Source organism: Phasianus colchicus, chromosome 1 (genome assembly GCF_987193195.1).
Source record: "Phasianus colchicus chromosome 1, bPhaCol1.hap1.1, whole genome shotgun sequence".
Taxonomy (NCBI): domain Eukaryota; kingdom Metazoa; phylum Chordata; class Aves; order Galliformes; family Phasianidae; genus Phasianus; species Phasianus colchicus.
Genome location: NC_143436.1, coordinates 1,279,093 through 1,303,495, shown reverse-complemented (window position 1 = coordinate 1,303,495; position 24,403 = coordinate 1,279,093). Strand labels below are relative to the sequence as shown.

The 24,403-nt window shown below is 57.1% G+C and overlaps 1 protein-coding gene across 1 annotated transcript in view; it reads left to right on the top strand.

Moving 5' to 3' along the window:
• SND1 (staphylococcal nuclease and tudor domain containing 1) overlaps positions 1 to 24,403 on the top strand; it is a 126,909-nt gene that overhangs the window by 48,817 nt on the left and 53,689 nt on the right. Inside the window, exons 11-16 of the mRNA XM_090126737.1 lie at positions 4,287 to 4,376; positions 11,122 to 11,222; positions 14,377 to 14,487; positions 17,215 to 17,287; positions 19,487 to 19,628; positions 22,177 to 22,286. Of these exons, the coding sequence (XP_089982863.1) occupies positions 4,287 to 4,376; positions 11,122 to 11,222; positions 14,377 to 14,487; positions 17,215 to 17,287; positions 19,487 to 19,628; positions 22,177 to 22,286 (627 nt within the window). The remainder of the gene's footprint in view (positions 1 to 4,286; positions 4,377 to 11,121; positions 11,223 to 14,376; positions 14,488 to 17,214; positions 17,288 to 19,486; positions 19,629 to 22,176; positions 22,287 to 24,403) is intronic.

Sequence of the window (24,403 nt, the reverse complement as noted above, 5' to 3'; positions counted from 1 at the left end):
TTGGGATGTGAGATTTGGGATGCAGGATGTGAGATTTGGGATGTGGGATTTGGGATGCAGGATGTGGGATGTGAGATTTGGGATGCGGGATGTGGGATGGGAGATTTGGGATGTAGGACTGGGATGTGAGATTTGGGATGCGGGATTGGGATGTGAGATATAGGATGCAGGATGTGAGATTTGGGATGCGGGGTGTGAGATGTGAGATTTGGGATGCGGGATTTGGGATGCAGGATGGGAGATTTGGGATGTGGGATGTGGGATGTGAGATTTGGGATGTGAGATGTGAGATTTGGGATGCAGGATGTGAGATTTGGGATGCAGGATGTGGGATGTGAGATTTGGGATGCGGGATGGGAGATTTTGGATGTGAGATTTGAGATTTGGGATGCAGGATTGGGATGTGAGATATGGGATGCGGGATGTGGGATTTGGGATGCGGGATGGGAGATTTTGGATATGAGATGTGAGATTTGGGATGCAGGATGGGAGATTTGGGATGCAGGATGTGAGATTTGGGATGCAGGGTGTGAGATGTGAGATTTGGGATGCGGGATGTGGGATTTGATATTTGGGATGCAGGATGTGAGATTTGGGGTGCAGGATTGGGACGTGAGATATGGGATGCAGGATGTGAGATTTGGGATGCGGGGTGTGAGATGTGAGATTTGGGATGCGGGATTTGGGATGCAGGATGGGAGATTTGGGATGTGGGATGTGGGATGTGAGATTTGGGATGTGAGATGTGAGATTTGGGATGCAGGATGTGAGATTTGGGATGCAGGATGTGGGATGTGAGATTTGGGATGCGGGATGGGAGATTTTGGATGTGAGATTTGAGATTTGGGATGCAGGATTGGGATGTGAGATATGGGATGCGGGATGTGGGATTTGGGATGCGGGATGGGAGATTTTGGATATGAGATGTGAGATTTGGGATGCAGGATGGGAGATTTGGGATGCAGGATGTGAGATTTGGGATGCAGGGTGTGAGATGTGAGATTTGGGATGCGGGATGTGGGATTTGATATTTGGGATGCAGGATGTGAGATTTGGGGTGCAGGATTGGGACGTGAGATATGGGATGCAGGATGTGAGATTTGGGATGCGGGGTGTGAGATGTGAGATTTGGGATGCGGGATTTGGGATGCAGGATGGGAGATTTGGGATGTGAGATGTGAGATTTGGGATGTGGGATGTGGGATGTGAGATTTGGGATGCAGGATTTGGGATGTGAGATTTGGGATGCAGGATGTGAGATGTGAGATTTGGGATGCAGGATGTGAGATATGGGATGCAGGATGTGGGATTTGATATTTGGGATGCAGGATGTGAGATTTGGGATGCAGGATGTGAGATGTGAGATTTGGGATGCAGGATGTGAGATTTGGGATGCAGGATGTGGGATTTGGGATGCAGGATGGGAGATTTGGGATGCAGGATGTGGGCTGCAGGCTGCAGGCTGCTCCATGCGTGATGCAGGATGCGGGGCTGATTGCAATTGCAAGCAGCATCTGAGCCCCAGCTCTTCCCCCCCCCATCCCCCCCTTCCCAAACGCAGCCTTGGATGGGATCAGAGACTTAACAGCCCGTGCCAGACAGGCACTTCAACAAGCAATAAATCTGGAGTTCGTTAGCAAAGATTAATTGGTGTTTGCACAAGGCTTTGGCTGAGTGCAGAGCAGCAGACGGGAGCCGGAGCAGCGCTGTCTGCCTCGGAGCTTTGCAGTGCAGGAGGGATTTGCTGCGTGCATCCTAACCCTGCTACTTTGCATGCTCCTCCACGGGCCTTTTGCAACCAGGGTGCAGCAAGGAATCGGGGTGCAGCAAGTGCTTGGGGTTGCAGGATGCAACTGGGGTGCAAGAAGCAGCTGGGATTGCAAGAAGCAACCAGGGTGCAGCAAGCAACAGTCGTGCAACAAGCAGCTGTGGGTTGCAAGAAGCAACCAGGGTGCTGCATGCAACTGGATTGCAGGAAGCAACCAGGATGCAACAAGCAGCTGGGGTTGCAAGATGCAGCCTGCGTGCAGCAAGCAACTGTCATGCAACAAGCAGCTGGGGTTGCTGGAAGCAACTAGGGTGCAGGATGCAGCTGGGGTTGCAGAAAGCAACCAGGGTGCTTGTTAAGCAACAGTCATGCAACAAGCAGCTGGGATTGCAAGAAACAAACAGGGTAAATCAAGCAACTGGGGTTGCAGGAAGCAACCTGGGTGCAGCATGCAGCTGGGGTTGCAAGAAGCAACCAGGGTGCAGCAAGCAGCTGGGGTTGCAAGATGCAACCAGGGTGCAGCATGCAACTGGGGTTGCAGGAAGCAGTCAGGGTGCAGCATGCAGCTGGATTGCAGGAAGCAACCAGGATGCAGCAAGCAGCTGGGATTGCAAGGAGCAAACAGTGCAGCATGCAACTGTCATGCACCAAGCATCTGGGGTTGCTGGCAGCAACCAGGGTGCAGGATGCAGCTGGGGTTGCAGCAAGCAGGGAGCTTTGCAGGGAGTGCTGCTCGGTGCCTGGGGTTGCACGCTGCAGGCGTTCCCCTGCATGCATTTATTGTGTGCTGCAGGGAATGCTTGCTGGCAGCGGGGCTGCAATCAGCAAATGGAGCTGGCCGCCTGCCTCGTTAGGAGTTAATTGGGAAGGGGTGGCAGCAGCTCGGTGTCACAGGGGGTCCTTCGGTGTCCTCCGGTGCCCTCGTCTGCATCAGCAAAGGAGGTGGGGTGGGGGGGGGGGGGTCCCAACAGCTCTGTGCAGACCCCAGGGTGGCTGCATCTTTGCAACCCCTCCCCAATTCCCATTGCATTCTGCCCCACATTTCCCATTGCATCCCCACTGCATCCCTTTGCACCCCTTCCCCATCTCTTTTTGCACCCCCTCCCCATTTCCCATTGCATCCCCTCCCCATTTCCCTTTCTATCCCCCTCATATCCATTGCACCCCCTCCCCAATTCCCATTGCATCCCCTCCCCATTTCCCTTTCCATCCCCTCATATCCCTTTACACCCCCTCCCCATCTCTCTCTGCACCCCCTCCCATGTCCCATTTACCCGCTCCCCAATTCCCATTGCACCCCCTCCCCAATTCCCATTGCACCCCCTCCCCATTTCCCATTGCAACCCTTCTGCATCCCTTTCCACCCCCTCCCCAATTCCCATTGCATTCTTTCCCCCATTTCCCATTGCATCCCTTCTGCATCCCTTTGCACCCCTTCCCCATCCCTCTTTGCACCCCCTCCCCAATTCCCATTGCACCCCCTCCCCATTTCCCATTGCAGCCCTTCTGCATCCCTTTGTAGCCCCTCCCCATTTCCCATTGCATCCCCCCCATATTATATATTGGCCCCCACCCCCCCATATTATAGGGTTGATGCTATGGACAGTGGGATTTTGGACCCCCCACCCCACTGCACACACCCCCCCCCCTCCCATATTTAAGGTTGATGCTATGGACAATGGGATTTTGGACCCCCCCTCCCCATATTATAGGGTTGATGCTATGGAGAATGGGATTTTGGACCCCCCACCCTATTGCAGACCCCCCCCCCCCCCCCACATATTTAGGGGTGTTTCTATGGTTGAGAGCAATGGGATTTTGGACACCCCACTCTATTGCAGACCCCCCTCATATTATAGGGCTGATGCTACGGACAATAGGATTTTGGACCCCCCATCCCATTGCAGACCCCCCCTCCCCATATTATAGGGTTGATGCTATGGACAATGGGATTTTGGACCCCCCACCCTATTGCAGACCCCCCCCCCCACATATTTAGGGGTGTTTCTATGGTGGGGGTAATGGGATTTTGGACACCCCCACCCTACTACAGATCCCCCTCATATTATAGGGGTGATGCTATGGGGAGAGCAACGGGATTTGGACCCCCCCAACCTATTCCATATCTCTCCCCCCCCCCCCCCCCCCCCCCCATATTATAGGGTTGATGCTATGGACAATGGGATTTTGGACCCCCCACCCCACTGCAGACCCCCCCTCCCCATATTATAGGGTTGAAGCTACGGACAATAGGATTTTGGACCCCCCCATCCCTATTGCAGCCCCCCCCCACATATTTAGGGGTGTTTCCATGATTGGGAGCAATGAGATTTTGGACCCCCCTCTTCCCCCCCCCCCCATATGGCTGCATTGACCCCCCAAAACTATAATGCTTATAACGCTATGGGCTCCCCCCATCCCTCCATGAGGATTTTGGGGGGGGTGGGGGGGTTTGTGGGGCTGTTTCTCACCTCCTCACCCTTCTCCTCCCTCCTCTCCCCCCCCCCAAATTTTACAGGACAAGAACAGGAAGCTGCGACCCCTCTATGACATCCCCTACATGTTTGAGGCACGCGAGTTCCTGCGCAAGAAACTCATTGGCAAGAAGGTAAACCCCCCCCCAAACCCCCCCAACCCCCCCCAGAACCCCCCCGCCCCAAAACCCCCCTCAACACCCCCAAATCCTCCTCCCCCCCCACCCCAAACTCCCCCATCCCACCCTTCCCCCCACCCCATGCCATCCAGTTTCCATTGCTTTGCCATTTCTTTTGGTGTGGCAGCAATGCAGCAGCAATGCAGCAGCCTTGCAGCCTTGCAGCCTTGCAGCACATAAACACGGCTGCAGCACAGCAGGAAGCGCATGGGGGCACAGCAGCCTTGCAGCAGAACAGCACTGCAGTGGTGCAGCAGCAGTGCATAAAGCACAGCAGCAATGCAGCACGGCAGTCTTGCAGCAGAACAGCCCTGCAGCCTTGCAGCAGCACACGAACGTGGCTGCAGCACAGCAGAAGTGCATGGGGGCACAGCAGCCTTGCAGCAGAACGGCCCTGCAGCCTTGCAGCAGTGCAGAAAGCACAGCAGCAATGCAGCACGGCAGGCTTGGATGCATTTGCAAGGGTTTTGCATGCATTTGGGGCACTGCTTTGCTCTGGGTGCATTTGCAGACTTGGATCCATTTGCAAGGGTTTGCATGCATTTGAGTCCAGGCTTTGTCCTGGGTGCATTTGCAGACTTGGATGCATTTGCAAGGGATTGCTTGCATTTGCAGCAGAGCTTTGCTGGGGCTTCTTTTGCAAGGATCTGATTGCATTTGGGGCAGTGCTTTGCAGTGGTTGCATTTGCAGACTTGCACCCCTCTCCACATCCTCGTTTGCACACAGAACAAATGCAGAGCAAACAATCCTGTCGCCGTGCTGCAGCCCTGCAGAGCTTTGTCCCTCCCTGAGCCCCTGCAGTAAAACGAAAGCTCAGCCATTGCTTCCAGAAATAATCCCATTCCCCCTCCCCCTTCCGTGCACCAAAGGGAGCAGCTCAGGAAATGCTGCATCCATGCTGACCCCATTCCAAGCCCCATTATCCCATTATTCCATTACAGACCCCATTCCATGCCCCATTACCCCGTCATCCCATTACAGGCTCCCTTCCAACCCCCCATTACCCCATCATCCCATTACAGACCCCCTTCTATCCACCATTATTCCATCACCCTACTACAGACCCCATTCCATGTCCCGGCATCAAATTACCCCATTACAGACCCCATTCCATCCCCCATTACCCCATTATGGACCCCATTCCGTGCCCCATTATCCCATCACCCCATTATGGACCCCATTCCATGCCCCATTATCCCATTATGGTTCCCATTCCACATCCCATTATCCCATTATCCCATTACAGATCCCATTCCATGCCCCATTTTCCCATTATCCCATTATCCCATTATGGACCCATTATGGACCCACTTCCATGTCCCATTACCCCATTATGGACCCCATTCCATGCCCCATTACCCCGTCACCCCATTACAGACCCCCTTCTATCCACCATTATCCCACCATCCCATTACAGACCCCATTCCGTGCCCCATTATCCTATTACCCCATTACAGACCCCATTCCCTGTCCCATTATCCTATTATCCTATCACCCCATTATGGACCCCATTCCATCCCCCATTATCCCATTATCCCATTACAGACCCCATTATGGACCCACTTCCATGTCCCATTACCCCATTACAGACCCCATTCCCTGTCCCATCACCCCATTATGGACCCCATTCCATGTCCCATTATCCCATTATCCCATTACAGATCCCATTCCATGCCCCATTATCCCATTATCCCATTATGGACCCCATTATGGACCCACTTCCATGTCCCATGACCCCATGACCCCATTACCCCATTATGGACCCCATTACCCCATTATGGACCCCATTCCACATCCCATTATCCTATTACCCCATTACAGACCCCATTCCCTGTCCCATTACCCCATTATGGATCCCATTCCATCCCCCATTATCCCATTACCCCATTACAGACCCCATTCCCTGTCCCATTATCCCATTATCCCATTACAGATCCCATTCCATGCCCCATTATCCCATTATCCCATTATTAGACCCCATTATGGACACACTTCCACGTCCCATTACTCCACTATGGACCCCATTCCACATCTCATTACCCCATTACCCCATTATGGACCCCATTCCACATCCCAATATCCCATTATCCTATTACCCCATTACAGACCCCATTCCCTGTCCCATTACCCCATTATGGACCCCCTTCCATGTCCCATTATCCCATTACCCCATTACAGACCCCATTCCCTGTCCCATTATCCCATTATCCCATTATGGACCCATTATGGACCCACTTCCATGTCCCATTACCCCATTATGGACCCCATTCCATGCCCCATTACCCCATCATCCCATTACAGACCCCATTCTGTGTCCCAGCATCACATTACCCCATTACAGACCCCATTCCGTGCCCCATTATCCTATTATCCTATCACCCCATTACGGACCCCATTCCATGCCCCATTATTCGATTACCCCATTATGGACCCCATTCCATCCCCCATTATGAACAATAGGGCCGTGCTCTGCCCCCCCCCCCCCTTTCATCCCCTTCCCCCCATAATAGGAATTTGCCCCCCGGCCCCACAATTGACCCAGCCCTATAGATCCATCCTATCGATCCGTGCCTTAATTAACACCCTGCAATTAATTAGAGGGTGGATGAATGCTCTCCCCCCCCTCCCCCCCCCCAGGGCTCTGATTGGGGTTTGTCCTTTCTTTTTTTTGGGGGGGGGGGGTTGACCCTTTTGCTTTGCAACCCTGGGTTGGTGGCTGCAGGATTGGTGCTGGTGCAAAATGGTGGTGCACGGTGCTGGTGCAAGGTGTGCGTGGTGCTGGTGCAAAATGCTGGTGCATGGTGCTGCTGTGTGCTGCTGCAAGGCGTGCATGGTGTGCATGGTGCTGCTGCAAGGTGTGCATGGTGCTGCTGCAAAATGCTGGTGCACTGTGCTGCTGCATGCTGCTGCAAGGTCTGCATGTTGCTGGTGCAAGGTGTGCATGGTGCTGGTGCAAAACGGTGCACGGTGCTGCTGCAAGGTGTGCATGGTGCTGGTGCAAAATGCTGTGCACGGTGCTGCTGTGTGCTGCTGCAAGGTGTGCATGGTGCTGGTGCAGAATTGGTTCAAAATGCTGGTGCACTGTGCTGCTGCGTGCTGATGTAAGGTGTGCATGGTGCTGCTACCTGTGTTGCTGCATGGTGTGCATGGTGTGCATGGTGTGCATGGTGCTGGTGCAAAATGCTGGTGCACAGTTCTGCTGTGTGCTGCTGCAAGGTGTGCATGGTGCTGGTGCAAAATGCTGGTGCATGGTGCTGCTGTGTGCATGGTGCATGGTGTACATGGTGCTCCTGCATGGTGCTGGTGCAAAATGCTGGTGCACGGTGCTGCTGTGTGCTGCTGCAAGGCGTGCATGGTGTGCATGGTGCTGCTGCAAGGTGTGCATGGTGCTGCTGCAAAATGCTGGTGCATGGTGCTGCGTGCTTCTGCAAGGTGTGCATGTTGCTGGTGCAAAACGGTGGTGCACGGTGCTGCTGCAAGGTGTGCATGGTGCTGGTACAAAATGGTGGTGCATGGTGCTGGTGCAAGGTGTGCACGGTGCTGCTGCAAGGTGTGCACGGTACTGGTGCAGAATTGGTTGCATGCTGCTGCTGTGTGCTGCTGCAAGGCGTGCATGGTGTGCATGGTGCTGCTGCAAGGTGTGCATGGTGCAAAATGCTGGTACACGGTGCTGCTGTGTGCATGGTGCATGGTGTGCATGGTGCTCCTGCATGGTGCTGGTGCAAAATGGTGGTGCATGGTGCTGCTGTGTGCTGCTGCAAGGTGTGCATGGTGCTGGTGCAAAATGCTGGTGCACTGTGCTGCTGCATGCTGCTGCAAGGTGTGCATGTTGCTGCTGCAAGGTGTGCATGGTGCTGGTGCAAAACGGTGGTGCACGGTGCTGCTGCAAGGTGTGCATGGTGCTGGTGCAAAATGCTGGTGCACGGTGCTGCTGTGTGCTGCTGCAAGGTGTGCATGGTGCTGGTGCAGAATTGGTTGCATGCATGGTGCTGGTGCACAATGTTGGTGCACGGTGCTGTTGTGTGCTGGTGCATGGGGTGCATGGTGCAAAATGTTGGTGCACAGTGCTGCTGCATGGTGTTGAGCATGGTGTGCATGGTGCTGCTGAGTGGTGCAGGTGCATGGTGTGCATGGTGCTGCGTGCTGCTGCAAGGCATGCATGGTGCTGGTGCAAAATGCTGGTGCATGGTGCTGCTGTGTGCATGGTGTGCATGGCGCTCCTGGATGGTGCAGCTGCAAAACGTTGGTGCACGGTGCTGCTGCAAGGTGTGCATGGTGTTGCTGCAAGGTGTGCATGGTGCTGCTGCATGGTGCTGCATGGTGCTGCTGCATGGTGTGCATGCTGTTGGTGCTACTGCAGGCGTGCATGGTGCTGGTGCATGGTTTTGCTGCATGATGTCGGTGCAACAGTGCTGGTGCATGGTGCTGGTGCACAACACCAGTGCACGATGCTGCTGCAAGGTGCCCGCACTCCACAGCACGCTGCTTTGCAAAGCAACACAACACAAAAGCTGGGCAGTAAAATGCATCAAATGCACCTGGGGTTGCAACAAAGCACCATGCAGCGCCACGCAGCGCAGCACCGTGCAGAGTAGCACCAGGCAATGCAGCAAAATGTAATGCAGCACCAGGCAATGCAGCACCACGCAGCACCATGCAGTGCAGGACGATGCAATGCAGCACCATGCAATGCAGCACCGTGCAGAAACACGCAGTGCAGCACAGTGCAATGCAGCGCCACGCAATGCAGCACAACACAGCGCAGTGCAATGCAGCACAATCCAGTGCAGCACAGTGCAACGAAGCACAATGCAGCACAATGCAATGCAGCACAACGCAGTGCCGTGCAATGCAGTGCTGCACAATGCAGCACAATGCAGCACAGTGCAGCACAATGCAGCACAATGCAATGCAGCACAACACAGTGCCGTGCAATGCAGTGCTGCACAATGCAGCACAGTGCAGCACAGTGCAATGCAGCACGATGCAACGCAGCACGGCACAGTGCAGCGCACAATGCAGCACAGTGCAGCACCCTGCAGCACCATGCAGCGCAGCTCAATGCGGCTCAACACGGTGCAGCACCATGCAGTGCAGCACCACGCAACGCAGCACCATGCAGCACAATGCAATGCAGCACCACGCAGTGCAGCACAGCACAATGCAGCACCATGCAACACAATGCAATGCAGCACCATGCAGTGCAGCACCACACAGTGCAGCACCATGCAGTGCAGCACAATGCAGCACCACACAATGCAGCACAGCACAATGCAGCACAATGCAATGCAGCACCCCATAAGGCCCCCCACCCCATATGCACCCCATATGCACCCCATCCAACTCAAAAGCACCCCACATGCCCCCCATCTGCCCCATAAGCACCCCATATCCCCCCCCACCCCATATGCACCCCAGAAGCACCCCACACACTCCATCTCCCCCCCACCCCATAAGCACCCCTCCCCCCCATATCCCCACCCCATATCCCCCCCCACCCCATAAGCACCCCATAAGCACCCCATAAGCACCCCACACATTCCATCTCCCCCCCACCCCATAAGCACCCCCATAAACACCCCATCCACCCCATAAACACCCCATACCCCCCCCACCCCATAAGCACCCCTCCCACCCCATATCCCCACCCCATATCCCCCCCACCCCATATGCATCCCAGAAGTACCCCATAAGCACCCCATAAACACTCCATCTCCCCCCACCCCATAACCACCCCATAAGCACCCCTCCCCCCCATATCCCCACCCCATATCCCCCCCACCCCATGAGAATCCCATAAGCACCCCATCCACCCCATATCCCCCCCCACCCCATGAGAATCCCATAAGCACCCCATCCACCCCATATCCCCCCCCACCCTATAACCACCCCATAAGCACCCCCCCACCCCATATGCCCCCCACCCACCCCGTAAGCACCCTCTAAGCCCCCCCACCCCATATGCACCCCATAAGCAGCCCATCCACCCCATATGCACCCCCACCCCATAAGCACCCCATAGGCACCCCATCCACCCCATAAACACCCCATATCCCCACACCATATCCCCCCCCACCCCATAAGCACCCCTCCCACCCCATATCCCCACCCCATATCCCCCCCCACCCCATAAGCACCCCATAAGCACCCCATCCACCCCATAAGCACCCCATACCCCCCCCACCCCATAAGCACCCCTCCCCCCCCATATCCCCACCCCATATCCCCCCCCACCCCATAAGAATCCCATAAGCACCCCATCCACCCCATAAACACCCCATATCCCCACCCCATATCCCCCACCACCCCATAAGCACCCCATCCACCCCATAAACACCCCATATCCCCACCCCATAAGCACCCCATAAACACCCCATCCACCCCATAAACACCCCATATCCCCACCCCATATCCCCCCCACCCCATAAACACCCCATAAGCACCCCATACCCCCCCCACCCCATATCCCCCCCCCACCCCATAAGCACCCCATAAACACCCCATCCACCCCATAAACACCCCATACCCCCCCCACCCCATAATCACCCCTCCCACCCCATATCCCCACCCCACCCCCTTACCGCCCCACACCCCCCCTTCCTCCCCCCACCCTCCAACCCCCCCCCACCCCCCCCGACCCTATAAACCCCCCCCCCCCCCCCCAACCCCATTTCATTACCCCCCCCGTTTCCCCCATAGGTGAACGTGACGGTGGATTACATCCGCCCCGCCAGCTCCGCCACCGACACCGTGCCAGCCTTCCCAGAGCGCACCTGTGCCACCGTCTGCATTGGGGGCATGTAAGTCACCCCCCCCCCGGGACCCCCCCCCTGGGACCCCCCCCTCACCCCCCCCCTTGAACCCCAATCTTTGAGTTAGGGGGGGTCTTGGTTTTGTCCCCCCCCCCCAATGTCGTTGTAGGGTGGGGATGCACCCATGCGCCCCATATCCTCACCCTACAGTGAGATGTGGGGGGGGGGCAAGAGAAACAGGACCCCCCCTTTGCCCCCCCCCTTGAACCCCAATCTTTGGGGTGGGGGGGGTCCTGCTTTCGTTCTGCCCCCCAATGTTGTTGTAGGGTGGGGATGCACCCATGCGCCCCATATCCCCACCCTACAGTGGCACGGGGGGGGGCAGGAGAAACAGGACCCCCCCTCACCCCCTCCCTTGAACCCCAATCTTTGAGTTAGGGGGGGTCTTGGTTTTGTCCCCCCCCCCCCAGTGTCGTTGTAGGGTGGGGATGCGCCCCATATCCCACTCCATCCCCTATGGGGAGGAATGGGAGGGCGTCTCCTCTGACCCCCATCCTGCTGTAGGGGGGGGGCAACAGAAACAGGACCCCCCCCATGCGCCCCCCTCCCACCCCCTACAGTAGGATGGGGATCATATGAGGCCCCCCCCCATATCCATCCCTTATCCCACAGTAGGACCCCCATATCCCCACCCTACAATGAGATGTGGGGGGGGAGGCAATAGAAACAGGACCCCCCCCTTGCCCCCCCCCTTGAACCCCAATCTTTGAGTTAGGGGGGGTCTTGGTGTTGTCCCCCCCCCCAGTGTCATTGTAGGGTGGGGTTATGGGGGTCCTGATGCACCCCATCCCATTGTGGGGTAGGGGTGGGGAATGGGGGGGGGGGCTGTTTCTATGGCCCCCACATCCCACTGCATCCCAGTACATCCCAGTACATCCCAGTACATCCCACTGCATCCCATTACACCCCACTGCATCCCACTGCATCCCATCACATCCCACTGCATTCCATGCCATCCCATTGCACCCCATTGCATCCCACTGCATCCCACTGCATCCCATTGCGTCCCATTGCATCCCATTTCATCCCGCTGCATCCCATTGCATCCCACTGCATCCCACTGCTTCCCATTGCGTCCCACTGCATCCCACTGCATCCCACTGCATCCCATTGCATCCCACTGCATCCCATTGCATCCCACTGCATCCCACTGCATCCCACTGCATCCCACTGCTTCCCATTGCGTCCCACTGCATCCCATTGCATCCCACTGCATCCCATTACATCCCACTGCATCCCATTGCATCCCACTGCACCTCACTGCATCCCACTGTATCCCATTGCATCCCACTGATTCCCACTGCATCCCATTGCATCCCATGCCATCCCACTGCATCCCATTACATCCCACTGCATCCCACTGCATCCCATTGCACCCCATTGCATCCCACTGCATCCCACTGCATGTCTTGACATCCCACTGCATCCCGCTGCACCCCATTACATCCCACTGCATCCCCTGATCTCCCACTGCACCCACAGCCTCTCAGCCCCCTCTCAGGAATGCACTGGAGCTGCATCAGGACTGCACTGCGGTTGCACCAGGGTTGCACTGAAGTTGCACCCGGGTTGTAGCAGGGATGCACCAAGAGCACAGCAGGGTTGCATCAAAGATGCACCAGGGGTGCAGCAGGGTTGCACCAAAATTGCATCAAAGATGCACTGGGGTTGCACCAGGATTGCATCAGAGATGCACCAGGGTTGCACCAGGGATGCAGTAAGAGTGCATCAGAATTGTGTCAGGGTTGCATCTGAGATGCATCAGAATTGTGTCAGGGATGCAGTGAGGTTGCACCAGGGGTGCACCAGGATTGCATCAGGATGCACCAAGGTTGCACCGGGAATGCACCAAGAGTGCACTGAAGTTGCACCAGGGTTCCATCAGGGATGCACTGAGGATGCACCAAAGTTGCACCGGAGTTGCACCAGGGTTATATAAGGGTTGCACTGAAGTTGCACCAGGGTTGCATCAGGATGCACTGGGGTTGCACCAAAGATGCACCAGGATTGCATCAGAGATGCACCAGGGTTGCACCAAGGATGCACCAGGGATGCACTAAGAATGCACCAGGGATGCACTAAGAATGCACCAGGCTTGCATCAGGGATGCACCAAGAATGCACCAGGCTTGCATCAAGAATGCACCAGGCTTGCATCAGAATTGTGTCAGGAATGCACTGAGATTGCACCAGGATTGCATCAGAGATGCACCAGGCTTGCATCAGGGGTGCACCAAGAATGCACCAGGGATGCACCAGGATTGCATCGGAGATGCACCAGGCTTGCACCAAGGATGCACCAGGCTTGCACCAAGAATGCACCAGGCTTGCATCAGAGATGCACCAGGCTTGCATCAGAATTGTGTCAGGGATGCAGTGAGATTGCACCAGGATTGCATCAGAGATGCACCAAGGTTGCATCAGGGGTGCACCAAGAATGCACCAGGCTCACATCAAGAATGCACCAGGCTTGCATCAGAGATGCACCAGGGTTGCATCAGAGTTGTGTCAGGGATGCACTGAGATTGCACCAGGATTGCATCAGAGATGCACCAGGGTTGCATTGGAGATGCACCAGGCTTGCACCAAGGATGCACCAGGGATGCACCAGGCTTGCATCTGGGATGCACCAGGGATGCACCAGGCTTGCATCTGGGATGCAGCAAGAATGCACCAGGCTTGCATCAAGAATGCACCAGGCTTGCATCAGGGGTGCACCAAGAATGCACCATGCTTGCATCAGGGGTGCACCAAGAATGCACCATGCTTGCATCAGGGATGCACCAAGAATGCACTAGGCTTGCATCAGGGATGCACTGAGGTTGCATCAGAATTGTGTCAGGGATGCACTGAGATTGCACCAGGATTGCATCAGAGATGCACCAGGGTTGCATCGGAGATGCACCAGGCTTGCACCAAGGATGCACCAGGGATGCACCAAGAATGCACCAGGCTTGCATCAGAGAATGCAACCTCAACCCAACCCCCCCATTGCTCTCTCCCTGCGCCCCCTTTGCATCCCCTCAAAACCAAGAGGGGGCAGGAGGTGGGAACACCCCCCCCCCCCCCCCAAAAACAAACAAACAAACAAACGAACCAACAAACCCACCCCCTTTTCTGCTTTGCTTTGCTTTGCATTGCAGCAACATCGCCGAGGCTTTGGTGAGCAAAGGTTTGGCCACCGTCATCCGTTACAGGCAGGACGACGACCAGAGGTCCTCCCACTACGATGAGCTGCTGGCTGCCGAGGCGAGGTGAGGAGCTGCGTGGTTGGGTTGGGTTGGGTTGGGCTGGGGAGGGGGGCAGGGGGGAAAGGTGGGGGGTTTGCGTGGAAATGCAGCTGTGCTGGGGTCCAGATGGGTGGGTGGTATCGAAATCCAGCTGTGCTGGGGTCCAGATGGGTGCGTGGCGTCGAAATCCAGCTGTGCTGGGGTCCAGATGGGTGCCATCCAGCTGTGCTGCGGTCCAGATGGGTGTGAGGTGTTGAAATCCAGCTGTGCTGGGCTTAAGATGGGTGGGTGGTATCGAAATCCAGCTGTGCTGGGGTCCAGATGGATGCCTGGCATTGAAATCCAGCTGTGCTGGGGGCCAGATGGGTGTGTGGTGTCGAAATCCAGCTGTGCTGGGGTCCAGATGTGTGCATGGCGTCAAAATCCAGCTGTGCCAGGGTACAGATGGGTGCCATCCAGCTGTGCTGCGGTCCAGATGGGTGTGAGGTGTCGAAATCCAGCTGTGCTGGGGCCCAGATGGGTGCCTGGCATTGAAATCCAGCTGTGCTGGGCTCCAGATGAGTGCGTGGCATCGAAATCCAGCTGTGCTGGGGTCCAGATGTGCACGTTGCATCGAAATCCAGCTGTGCTGGGGTCAAGATGGGTGCGTGGCATTGAAATCCAGCTGTGATGGGGCCCAGATGGGTGCATGATGTCGAAATCCAGCTGTGCTGGGGTCCAGATGGGTGCTTGGCATTGAAATCCAGCTGTGCTGGGGGCCAGGTGGGTGCCATCCTGATGTGCTGGGGTGCAGATAGGTGCATGATGTCGAAATCCAGCTGTGCTGGGGTCAAGATGGGTGCGTGGCATTGAAATCCAGCTGTGCTGGGGGCCAGATGGGTGCCATCCAGCTGTGCTGGGATCCAGATAGGTGCATGATGTCGAAATCCAGCTGTGCTGGGGTCCAGATGGGTGTGAGGCGTCAAAATCCAGCTGTGCTGGCGTTAAGATGGGTGCGTGGCATTGAAATCCAGCTGTGCTGGGGCCCAGGTGGGTGGGTGGCGTCCAAATCCAGCTGTGCTGGGGTCCAGATGGGTGCCATCCAGCTGTGCTGGGCTCCAGATGGGTGGGTGGCATCGAAATCCAGCTGTGCTGGGGCCCAGATGGGTGCATGATGTCGAAATCCAGCTGTGCTGGGGGCCAGATGGGTGTGAGGCGTCGAAATCCAGCTGTGCTGGGGCCCAGATGTGCTGAATTCAGCTGGGCCGGGGTCCAGATGTGCGCGTGGCACCGAAATCCAGCTGTGCTGTGACCCAGGTGTGACAGTGACCCCGATATCCAGCTGTGCTGGGGCCCAGATGTGTGCGATCCAGCTGTGACATGGGCCAGATCTGCTGAATTCAGCCGTGCTCTGGCCCAGCTGTGACTGTGACCATGAAATCCAGCTGTGCTGGGGTCCAGATGTGTGCGTGGCGTTGATATCCAGCTGTGCTGGGGTCCAGATGTTCTGAATTCAGCTGGGCTGGGGTCCAGTCGTGTGTGGGGCACCGAAATCCAGCTGTGCTGGGGTCCAGATGGGTGCAATCCCAGCCCCATGGCTCCTATCCCTGCCCCATAGCTCTCATCCTACCCCATATCTCCATCCCAACCCCATAGCTCCCATCCCCGCCCCATAGCTTCAATCCCTGCCCCTATCCTACCCCGTATCTCCCATCCCTACCCCATAGCTCCCATCCTACCCCATAGCTCCATCCCAGCCCCATAGCTCCCATCCCTGCCCCATAGCTCCCATCCCAGTTCCATAGCTCCCATCCTACCCCATAGCTCCTGTCCCAGCCCCATAGCTCCATCCCTGCCCCACATCTCCCATCCCTGCCCCATAGCTCCCATCCCAGCCCCATATAGCTCCTATCCTACCCCATAGCTCCCAGCCCAGCCCCATAGCTCCATCCCTGCCCCATAGCTCCCATCCTACCCCATAGCTCCCATCCCAGCCCCATAGCTCCATCCCTGCCCCATAGCTCCCATCCTACCCCATAGCTCCCATCCCAGCCCCATAGCTCCATCCCTGCCCCATAGCTCCTATCCTACCCCATAGCTCCATCCCAGCCCCATAGATCCATCCCTGCCCCATAGCTCCCATCCCTGCCCCATAGCTTTTATCCTACCCCATAGCTCCCATCCCTGCCCCATAGCTCATATCCTACCCCATAGCTCCCATCCCTGCCCCATAGTTCCCATCCCAGCCCCATAGCTCCTAACCCAGCCCCATAGCTCCTATCCTACCCCATAGCTCCTATCCTACCCAATAGCTCCATCCCAGCCCCATACCTCCATCCCTGCCCCATAGCTCCCATCCCAGCCCCATAGCTCCATCCCAGCCCCATAGCTCCTATCCTACCCCATAGCTCCTATCCTACCCAATAGCTCCATCCCAGCCCCATAGCTCCATCCCTGCCCCATAGCTCTCATCCCAGCCCCATAGCTCCATCCCTGCCCCATAGCTCCATCCCAGCCCCATAGCTCCTATCCTACCCCATAGCTCCCATCCCTGCCCCATAGCTTTTATCCTACCCCATAGCTCCCATCCCAGCCCCATAACCCCATCCCTACCCCACATCTCCCTGCCCCATAGCGACAGCAGCTCATGCACAGCAACGCAACCCAGGCTGCCGGCAGCGTTGCATGGGACGGTGACCCCCCCCCCGTCTCCCCCCCCAAACCCCAAACCCCAAATCCGGGCACCAAGGCAGCACCCCCCTCTCGTTGTAGGGCCATCAAGAACGGCAAAGGGCTGCACAGCAAGAAGGAGGTGCCCATCCACCGCGTGGCCGACATCTCTGGGGTGAGCAGCTCCCATGCATCCCCCCCCACCCCATACATCCCCCACCCCATACATCCCCCACCCCATGCATCCACCCCACCCCATACATCCCCCCCCATGCATCCCCCCATCCCATACATCCCCCCCACCCCATTATTCCCCCCCCCCATACATCCCCCCCATCCCATTCTTTCCCCACCCCATGCATCCCCCACCCCATACATCCCCCACCCCATTATTCCCCCACCCCATACATCCCCCCCATCCCATTCTTTCCCCACCCCATGCATCCCCCACCCCATACATCCCCCCCACCCCATTCTTTTCCCACCCCATGCATCCCCCACCCCATACATCCCCCCCACCCCGTTCATCCCCCACCTCCACGCATCCCCCCCATGCATCCCCCCCCACCCCATGCATCCCCCATGCATCCCCTCCCCCATCATCCCCCATGCAACCCCCTCCATCCCATACATCCCCCCCCTTTAACTCCCACCCCATACATGTCCCTACCTCCATGCATCCCCCACCCCATACATCCCCCCCACCCCATGCATCCCCTTCCCCCATTATTCCCCCATACCCCATACCCCCCATATCTCCCCCCATACCCCACAACTCCCCCCATAGCCCCCTATCCCCCCTATCCCTCCCCATATCCCCCATAGCCCCCCAAACCCCCTCTACCTCCACACCCCCCCATTGCCCCCCATACACCCCATAGCCCCCATAGCCCCCCCATATCTCCCCCCATAGCCCCCCATACACCCCATACCCCCCATAGCCCCCCATACACCCCAAAGCCCCCATATCTCCCCCCATAGCCCCCATATCCCCCCATTCCCCCCACCCCCCATACCCCCCATAGCCCCCCATACACCCCATATCTCCCCCCATACCCCCCATATACCCCCACTCCCTCCACTCCCCCCATATCCCACCCATATCCCCCATAGCCCCCCATATCTCCCCCCATAGCTCCCCATACCCCACAACCCCCATCCCCCCATAACCTCCCCACTCCCTCCACTCCCCCCATAGCCCCCCATACACCCCATACCCCCCATATCTCCGCCCATACATCCCATACCCCCCCCATCTCCCCCCATACCCCCCCATATCTCCCCTCATAGCCCCCCATATCCCCCCTTCTCTCCCCATATCCTCACCCCTCCATCCTCCCCATATACCCCCATTCCCTCCACTCCCCCCATAGCCCCCTATCCCTCCCCATATCCCCCATAGCCCCCCATACACCCCATACCCCCCATAGCCCCCCATACCCCACATACACCCCATATCTCCCCCCATACCCCCCATATACCCCCACTCCCTTCACTCCTCCCATAGCCCCCCATCCCCCCCATATCCCCCCCATATCTCCCCCCATACCCCACAACTCCCCTCATAGCCCCACTCCCTCCACTCCCCCCATAGCCCCCCATCCCCCCCATTTCCCCCCATAGCCCCCCATACCCCACAACTCCCATCCCCCCCATAACCCCCCCTATATCTCCCCCCATAGCCCCCCATATCCCCCCATCCCCCCGACCCCCCATACCCCCCATATAGCCCCACTCCCTCCATTCCTCCCATAGTCCCCCATCCCCCCCATATCCCCCCCATATCTCCCCCCATAGCCCTCCATACCCCTCAACCCCCATAACCCCCATAACCCCCCCACTCCCTCCACTCCCCCCATAGCCCCCCATACACCCCATACCCCCCATATCTCCCCCCATAGCCCCCCATACCCCCCATATCTCCCCCCATACCCCACAACTCCCCCCATAGCCCCACTCCCTCCACTCCCCCCATAGCCCCCCATACCACACAACCCCCATCCCCCCCATAACCCCCCCTATCTCTCCCCCCACAGCCCCCCATACACCCCAAACCCCCCTATATCTCCCCCCATACCCCCCATATCCCCCCATACCCCCGACCCCCCATACCCCCCATATACCCCCATACCCCACACCCCCCATACCGCCCATATACCCCCACCCCCTCCACTCCTCCCATAGCCCCCCATCCCCCCCATATCTCCCCCCATACCCCCCCCATCTCCCCCCATACCCCCCCATCTCCCCATACCCCCCACACCCCCCATCCCCCCCACCCCCCATACACCCCCTCTCTCCCCCCATCCCCCCCACCCCATACACCCCCCTATCCCCCCAAACCCCCCCCCTATTAACCCCCCCCCCGTTGCAGGACACGCAGAAGGCCAAGCAGTTCCTGCCGTTCCTGCAGCGCGCCGGCCGCTCGGAGGCGGTGGTTGAATACGTTTTCAGTGGCTCTCGTCTCAAACTCTTCCTGCCCAAGGAAACTTGTCTCATCACCTTCCTGCTGGCCGGTGAGCTGCCTTGCACCTTGCGGGGACCTGCGGTGCCGTGCAATTCCATGCAGAGCCGTGCAATTCCATGCAGAGCCGTGCAGAACCATGCAGAGCCATGCAGAGCCATGCAGAGCCATATAGAGCTGTGCAGTGCCATGCAAAGCATTGCAGAGCAATGCAGAGCCATGCAGTGCTGTGCAAATCCATGCAGAGCTGTGCAGAGCCATGCAGAGCCATGCAGTGCTGTGCAATTCCATGCAGAGCCATGCAGAACCGTGCAGAGCCATGCAGAGCCGTGCAGAGATATGCAGAGCTGTGCAGTGCCATGCAAAGCATTGCAGAGCAATGCAGAGTCATGCAGAGCCATGCAGAGCCGTGCAGTGCCATGCAAAGCATTGCAGAGCAATGTAGAGCCATGCAGTGCCATGCAGAGCCAGGCAGAGCTGTGCAATTCCATGCAGTGCCATGCAAAGCAATGCAGAGCCATGCAGAGCCATGCAGAGCCATGCAATTCCGTGCAGAGATATGCAGAGCTGTGCAGTGCCATGCAAAGCATTGCAGAGCAATGCAGAGCCATGCAATTCCGTGCAGAGCCATGCAATTCCATGCAGAGCTGTGCAGAGCCATGCAATTCCATGCAGAGCCATGCAGAGCCATGCAAAGCCATGCAGACCCATGCAATTCCATGCAGAGCCATGCAGTGCCATGCAAAGCCATGCAGACCCATGCAATTCCATGCAGAGCCGTGCAGTGCCATGCAAAGCATTGCAGAGCCATGCAGAGCCATGCAGTGCCATGCAGAGCCAGGCAGTGCTGTGCAATTCCATGCAGAGCCATGCAGAACCGTGCAGTGCCATGCAGAGCAATGCAGAACCATGCAGTGCCGTGCAAAGCATTGCAGAGCCATGCAGTGCTGTGCAGTTCCATGCAGAGCCATGCAGTGCCATGCAAAGCCATGCAGTGCCATGCAAAGCATTGCAGAGCCATGCAGTGCCATGCAGAGCCGTGCAGTGCCATGCAAAGCATTGCAGAGCCATGCAGTGGCATGCAGAGCCAGGCAGAGCTGTGCAATTCCATGCAGAGCCATGCAGTGCCATGCAGAGCTGTGCAATTCCATGCAGAGCCGTGCAGTGCCGTGCAAAGCGTTGCAGAGCCATGCAGTGCCATGCAGAGCAATGCAGAGCCACGCAGAGCTGTGCAATTCCATGCAGAGTTGTGCAGACCCATGCAATTCCATGCAGAGCCATGCAGAGCCATGCAGTGCCATGCAGAGCCATTCAGAGCCATGCAATTCCATTCGGAAGTGTGCAGAGTCGTGCAGCATCGTGCAGAGCCATGCAGAGATCTGCAGAGCTGTGCAATTCCATGCAGAGCTGTGCAGAGCCGTGCAATTCGACGCAGAGCCGTGCAGTGGCATGCAATTCCGTGCAGAGCCGTATGGAGCTGTATGGAACCATGCAAAACCATGCAGAAGTGTGCAGAGCTGTGCAGAGTCATGTGGAGTGGTGTGGAAGTATTGCAGTGCCATACAGAGCCGTGCAAATTCCATGCAGAGCCATGCAGAAGTGTGCAGAGCCGTGCAAATTCCATGCAGAGCAATGCAGAGCTGTGCAGAGCCATGCAATTCCATGCAGAGCCGTGCAGAGATATGCAGAGTAATGCAGTTCCATGCAGAGGCATGCAGAGCCATACAAAGCCATGCAGAAGCGTGCAGAGCCGTGCAGTGCCGTGCAGAACCATGCAGAGGCATGCAGAGCTGTGCAAAGCCATGCAGAGTCATGCAGGGCTGTGCAGAGCCATGCAATTCCACGCAGAAGCATGCGGAGCCATGCTCACAGGGTTTTGCACACTGATACGTGCACAGATGCCTGCACTGATGCACGAGCACCTGCATGGCTGTGTGCATCAGCACCCATGCAAATACTCACACAATCAAGATGCTCACAGGGCTTTGCACACTGATGCATGCAAAACCTGCATGCGTGGCTCCATGCACCCGTATGGCTGCGTGCATCAGCATGCATGCACACAAATAGCTGCATGAGCACATGCACCAGTGCTCACACACAGCTTTGCACACTGATGCATGCAAACAAACGTGTGCATGGCTCCATGCACAAGCACCTGCATGGCTGTGTGCATCAGCGTGCACGGTGCTCACACGGCTTTGCACGCTCCTACATGCAGAAATGCATGCATGGCTCCATGCACGAGCACCTGCACGGCTGCGTGCACCAGCATGCACGCAAACACTCGCACAATCAAGATGCTCACAGGGCTTTGCACACTGATGCATGCAAAACCTGCATGCCTGGCTCCATGCACAACCACCTGCACGGCTGCGTGCACCAGCATGCACGCAAACACTCGCACAATCAAGATGCTCACAGGCTTTTGCACGCTGCTACACGCACAAATGCCTGCACGGCCCCATGCACAACCACCTGCATGGCTGCCTGAGCACAGACGCTTGCACGTTTTTGCACACACACCCGTGCACACACTGGTGCAGGCAGGGTTGCACGCGCTGCCCCCGTGCAGCTCCCCAACGCAGCTCTCCTTGCAGGCATTGAATGCCCCCGCGGCGCACGCAACCTTCCAGGCATGGTGCAAGAAGGGGAGCCTTTCAGCGAGGAAGCAACGCAGTTCACCAAGGAGCTGGTGCTGCAACGGGAGGTAGGGATGGCAGCGTGCATGCATGCGAGGTCGCAGCGTTGCAGGACGTTGCAGAGCCCCTGGGAGGGAAGGGGGAGGCGGGGGGAGTTTGCTTTGTTGCATTGTTTTATGAAGGGGGTGCAAAGCAGGGGTTGCAAGGAGGGACGCGGGCTGCAATGCAGTGGGGGCAGGCAGGGGGAGTTGGTGCAGGGTGGTTGCATTAAGGATGCACGCAGCAGGTGCAGGGTGGTTGCATTGAAAGATGCACAGTGGTTGCATTAAAGGTTGCACAGAGCAGCTGCAGAGTGGTTGCATGAAAGGATGCAGAATGGCTGCATTAAAGGATGCAGAGTCGTTGCAGTAAGGATGCACAGTGGTTGCATCAAGGTTGCACACAGCAGCTGCAGAGTGGTTGCATGAAAGGATGCAGAATGGCTGCATTAAAGGATGCACAGTGGTTGCACAGGGGTTGCGTCAAGGTTGCACACAGCAGGTGCAGAGTGGTTGCATGAAAGGATGCAGAATGGCTGCATTAAAGGATGCAGAGTGGTTGCACAGGCGTTGCATTCAGGTTGCACACAACAGGTGCAGAGTGGTTGCATGAAAGGATGCACAGTGGCTGCATGAAAGGATGCACAGTGGCTGCATTAAAGGATGCAGAGTGGTTGCAGTAAGGATGCACAGTGGTTGCACAGGGGTTGCATCAAGGTTGCACACAGCAGCTGCAGAGTGGTTGCATGAAAGGATGCACAGCAGCTGCACGATGGTTGCAGTAAGGATGCACAGTGGTTGCACAGGGGTTGCATTCAGGTTGCACACAGCAGCTGCAGAGTGGTTGCATGAAAGGATGCACAATGGCTGCATTAAAGGATGCAGAGTGGTTGCAGTACGGATGCACAGTGGTTGCACAGTGGTTGCATTCAGGTTGCACACAGCAGCTGCAGAGTGGTTGCATGAAAGGATGCACAATGGCTGCATTAAAGGATGCAGAGTGGTTGCAGTAAGGATGCATGCAGGGTGGATGCAGGGTGGATGCAGGATGCAGGATGCATGGGCACCATGATGTAGTTATAGGGCTGAGTGCCGCTCTATAGGGCGTCTATGGGGTGTTATGGGGTGGTTATGGGGCTGTGTGCTGCTCTATGGGGCATCTATGGGGTGTTATAGGGTGGCTATAGGGCTGAGTGCTGCTCTGTAGGGCGTTTATGGTCTGTTATGGGGTGGTTATGGGGCTCTGTGCTGTTCTATGGGGCATCTATGGGGTGTTATGGGGCTGTGTGCCGCTCTATGGGGCGTCTGTGGGGTGGTTATGAGGCTGTGTGGTGCTCTATGGGGCACCTATGGGGTGTTATGGGGTGGTTATGGGGCCATATGCTGCTCTATGGGGCATCTATGGGGTGTTATGGGGTGTTTATAGGGCTGAGTGCTGCTTTGTGGGGTGTTATGGGGTGGTTATGGGGCTGAGTGCCGCTCTATGGGGTGTTATGGGGTGATTATGGGGCTGTGTGCTGCTCTATGGGGCATCTATGGGGTGTTATGGGGCTGTGTGCCACCCTATGGGGTGTTATGGGGTGGTTATGGGGCTGTGTGCCGCTCTATGGGGCATCTGTGAGGTGGTATGGGGTGGTTATAGGGCTGTGTGCCGCCCTATGGGGTGTTATGGGGTGGTTATGGGGCCGTATGCTGCTCTATGGGGCATCTATGGGGTGTTATGGGGTGGTCATGGGGCTGAGTGCCGCTCTATGGGGTGTTATGGGGTGTTATGGGGTGTTATGGGGTGGTTATGGGGCTGTGTGCCGCTCTATGGGGTGTTATGGGGTGTTATGGGGTGGTTATGGGGCTGAGTGCCGCTCTATGGGGCATCTGTGGGGTGGTTATGGGGCTGTATGTTGCTCTATGGGACATCTATGGGGTGTTATGGGGTGGTTATGGGGCTGTGTGCCGCCCTATGGGGTGTTATGGGGTGGTTATGGGGTGGTTATGGGGCTGTGTGTCGCTCTATGGGGTGTTATGGGGTGGTTATGGGGCTGAGTGCCGCCCTATGGGGTGTTATGGTGTGGTTATGGGGCTGTGTGCTGCTCTGTGGGGCATCTATGGGGTGTTATGGGGTGTTTATAGGGCTGTGTGCTGCTCTATAG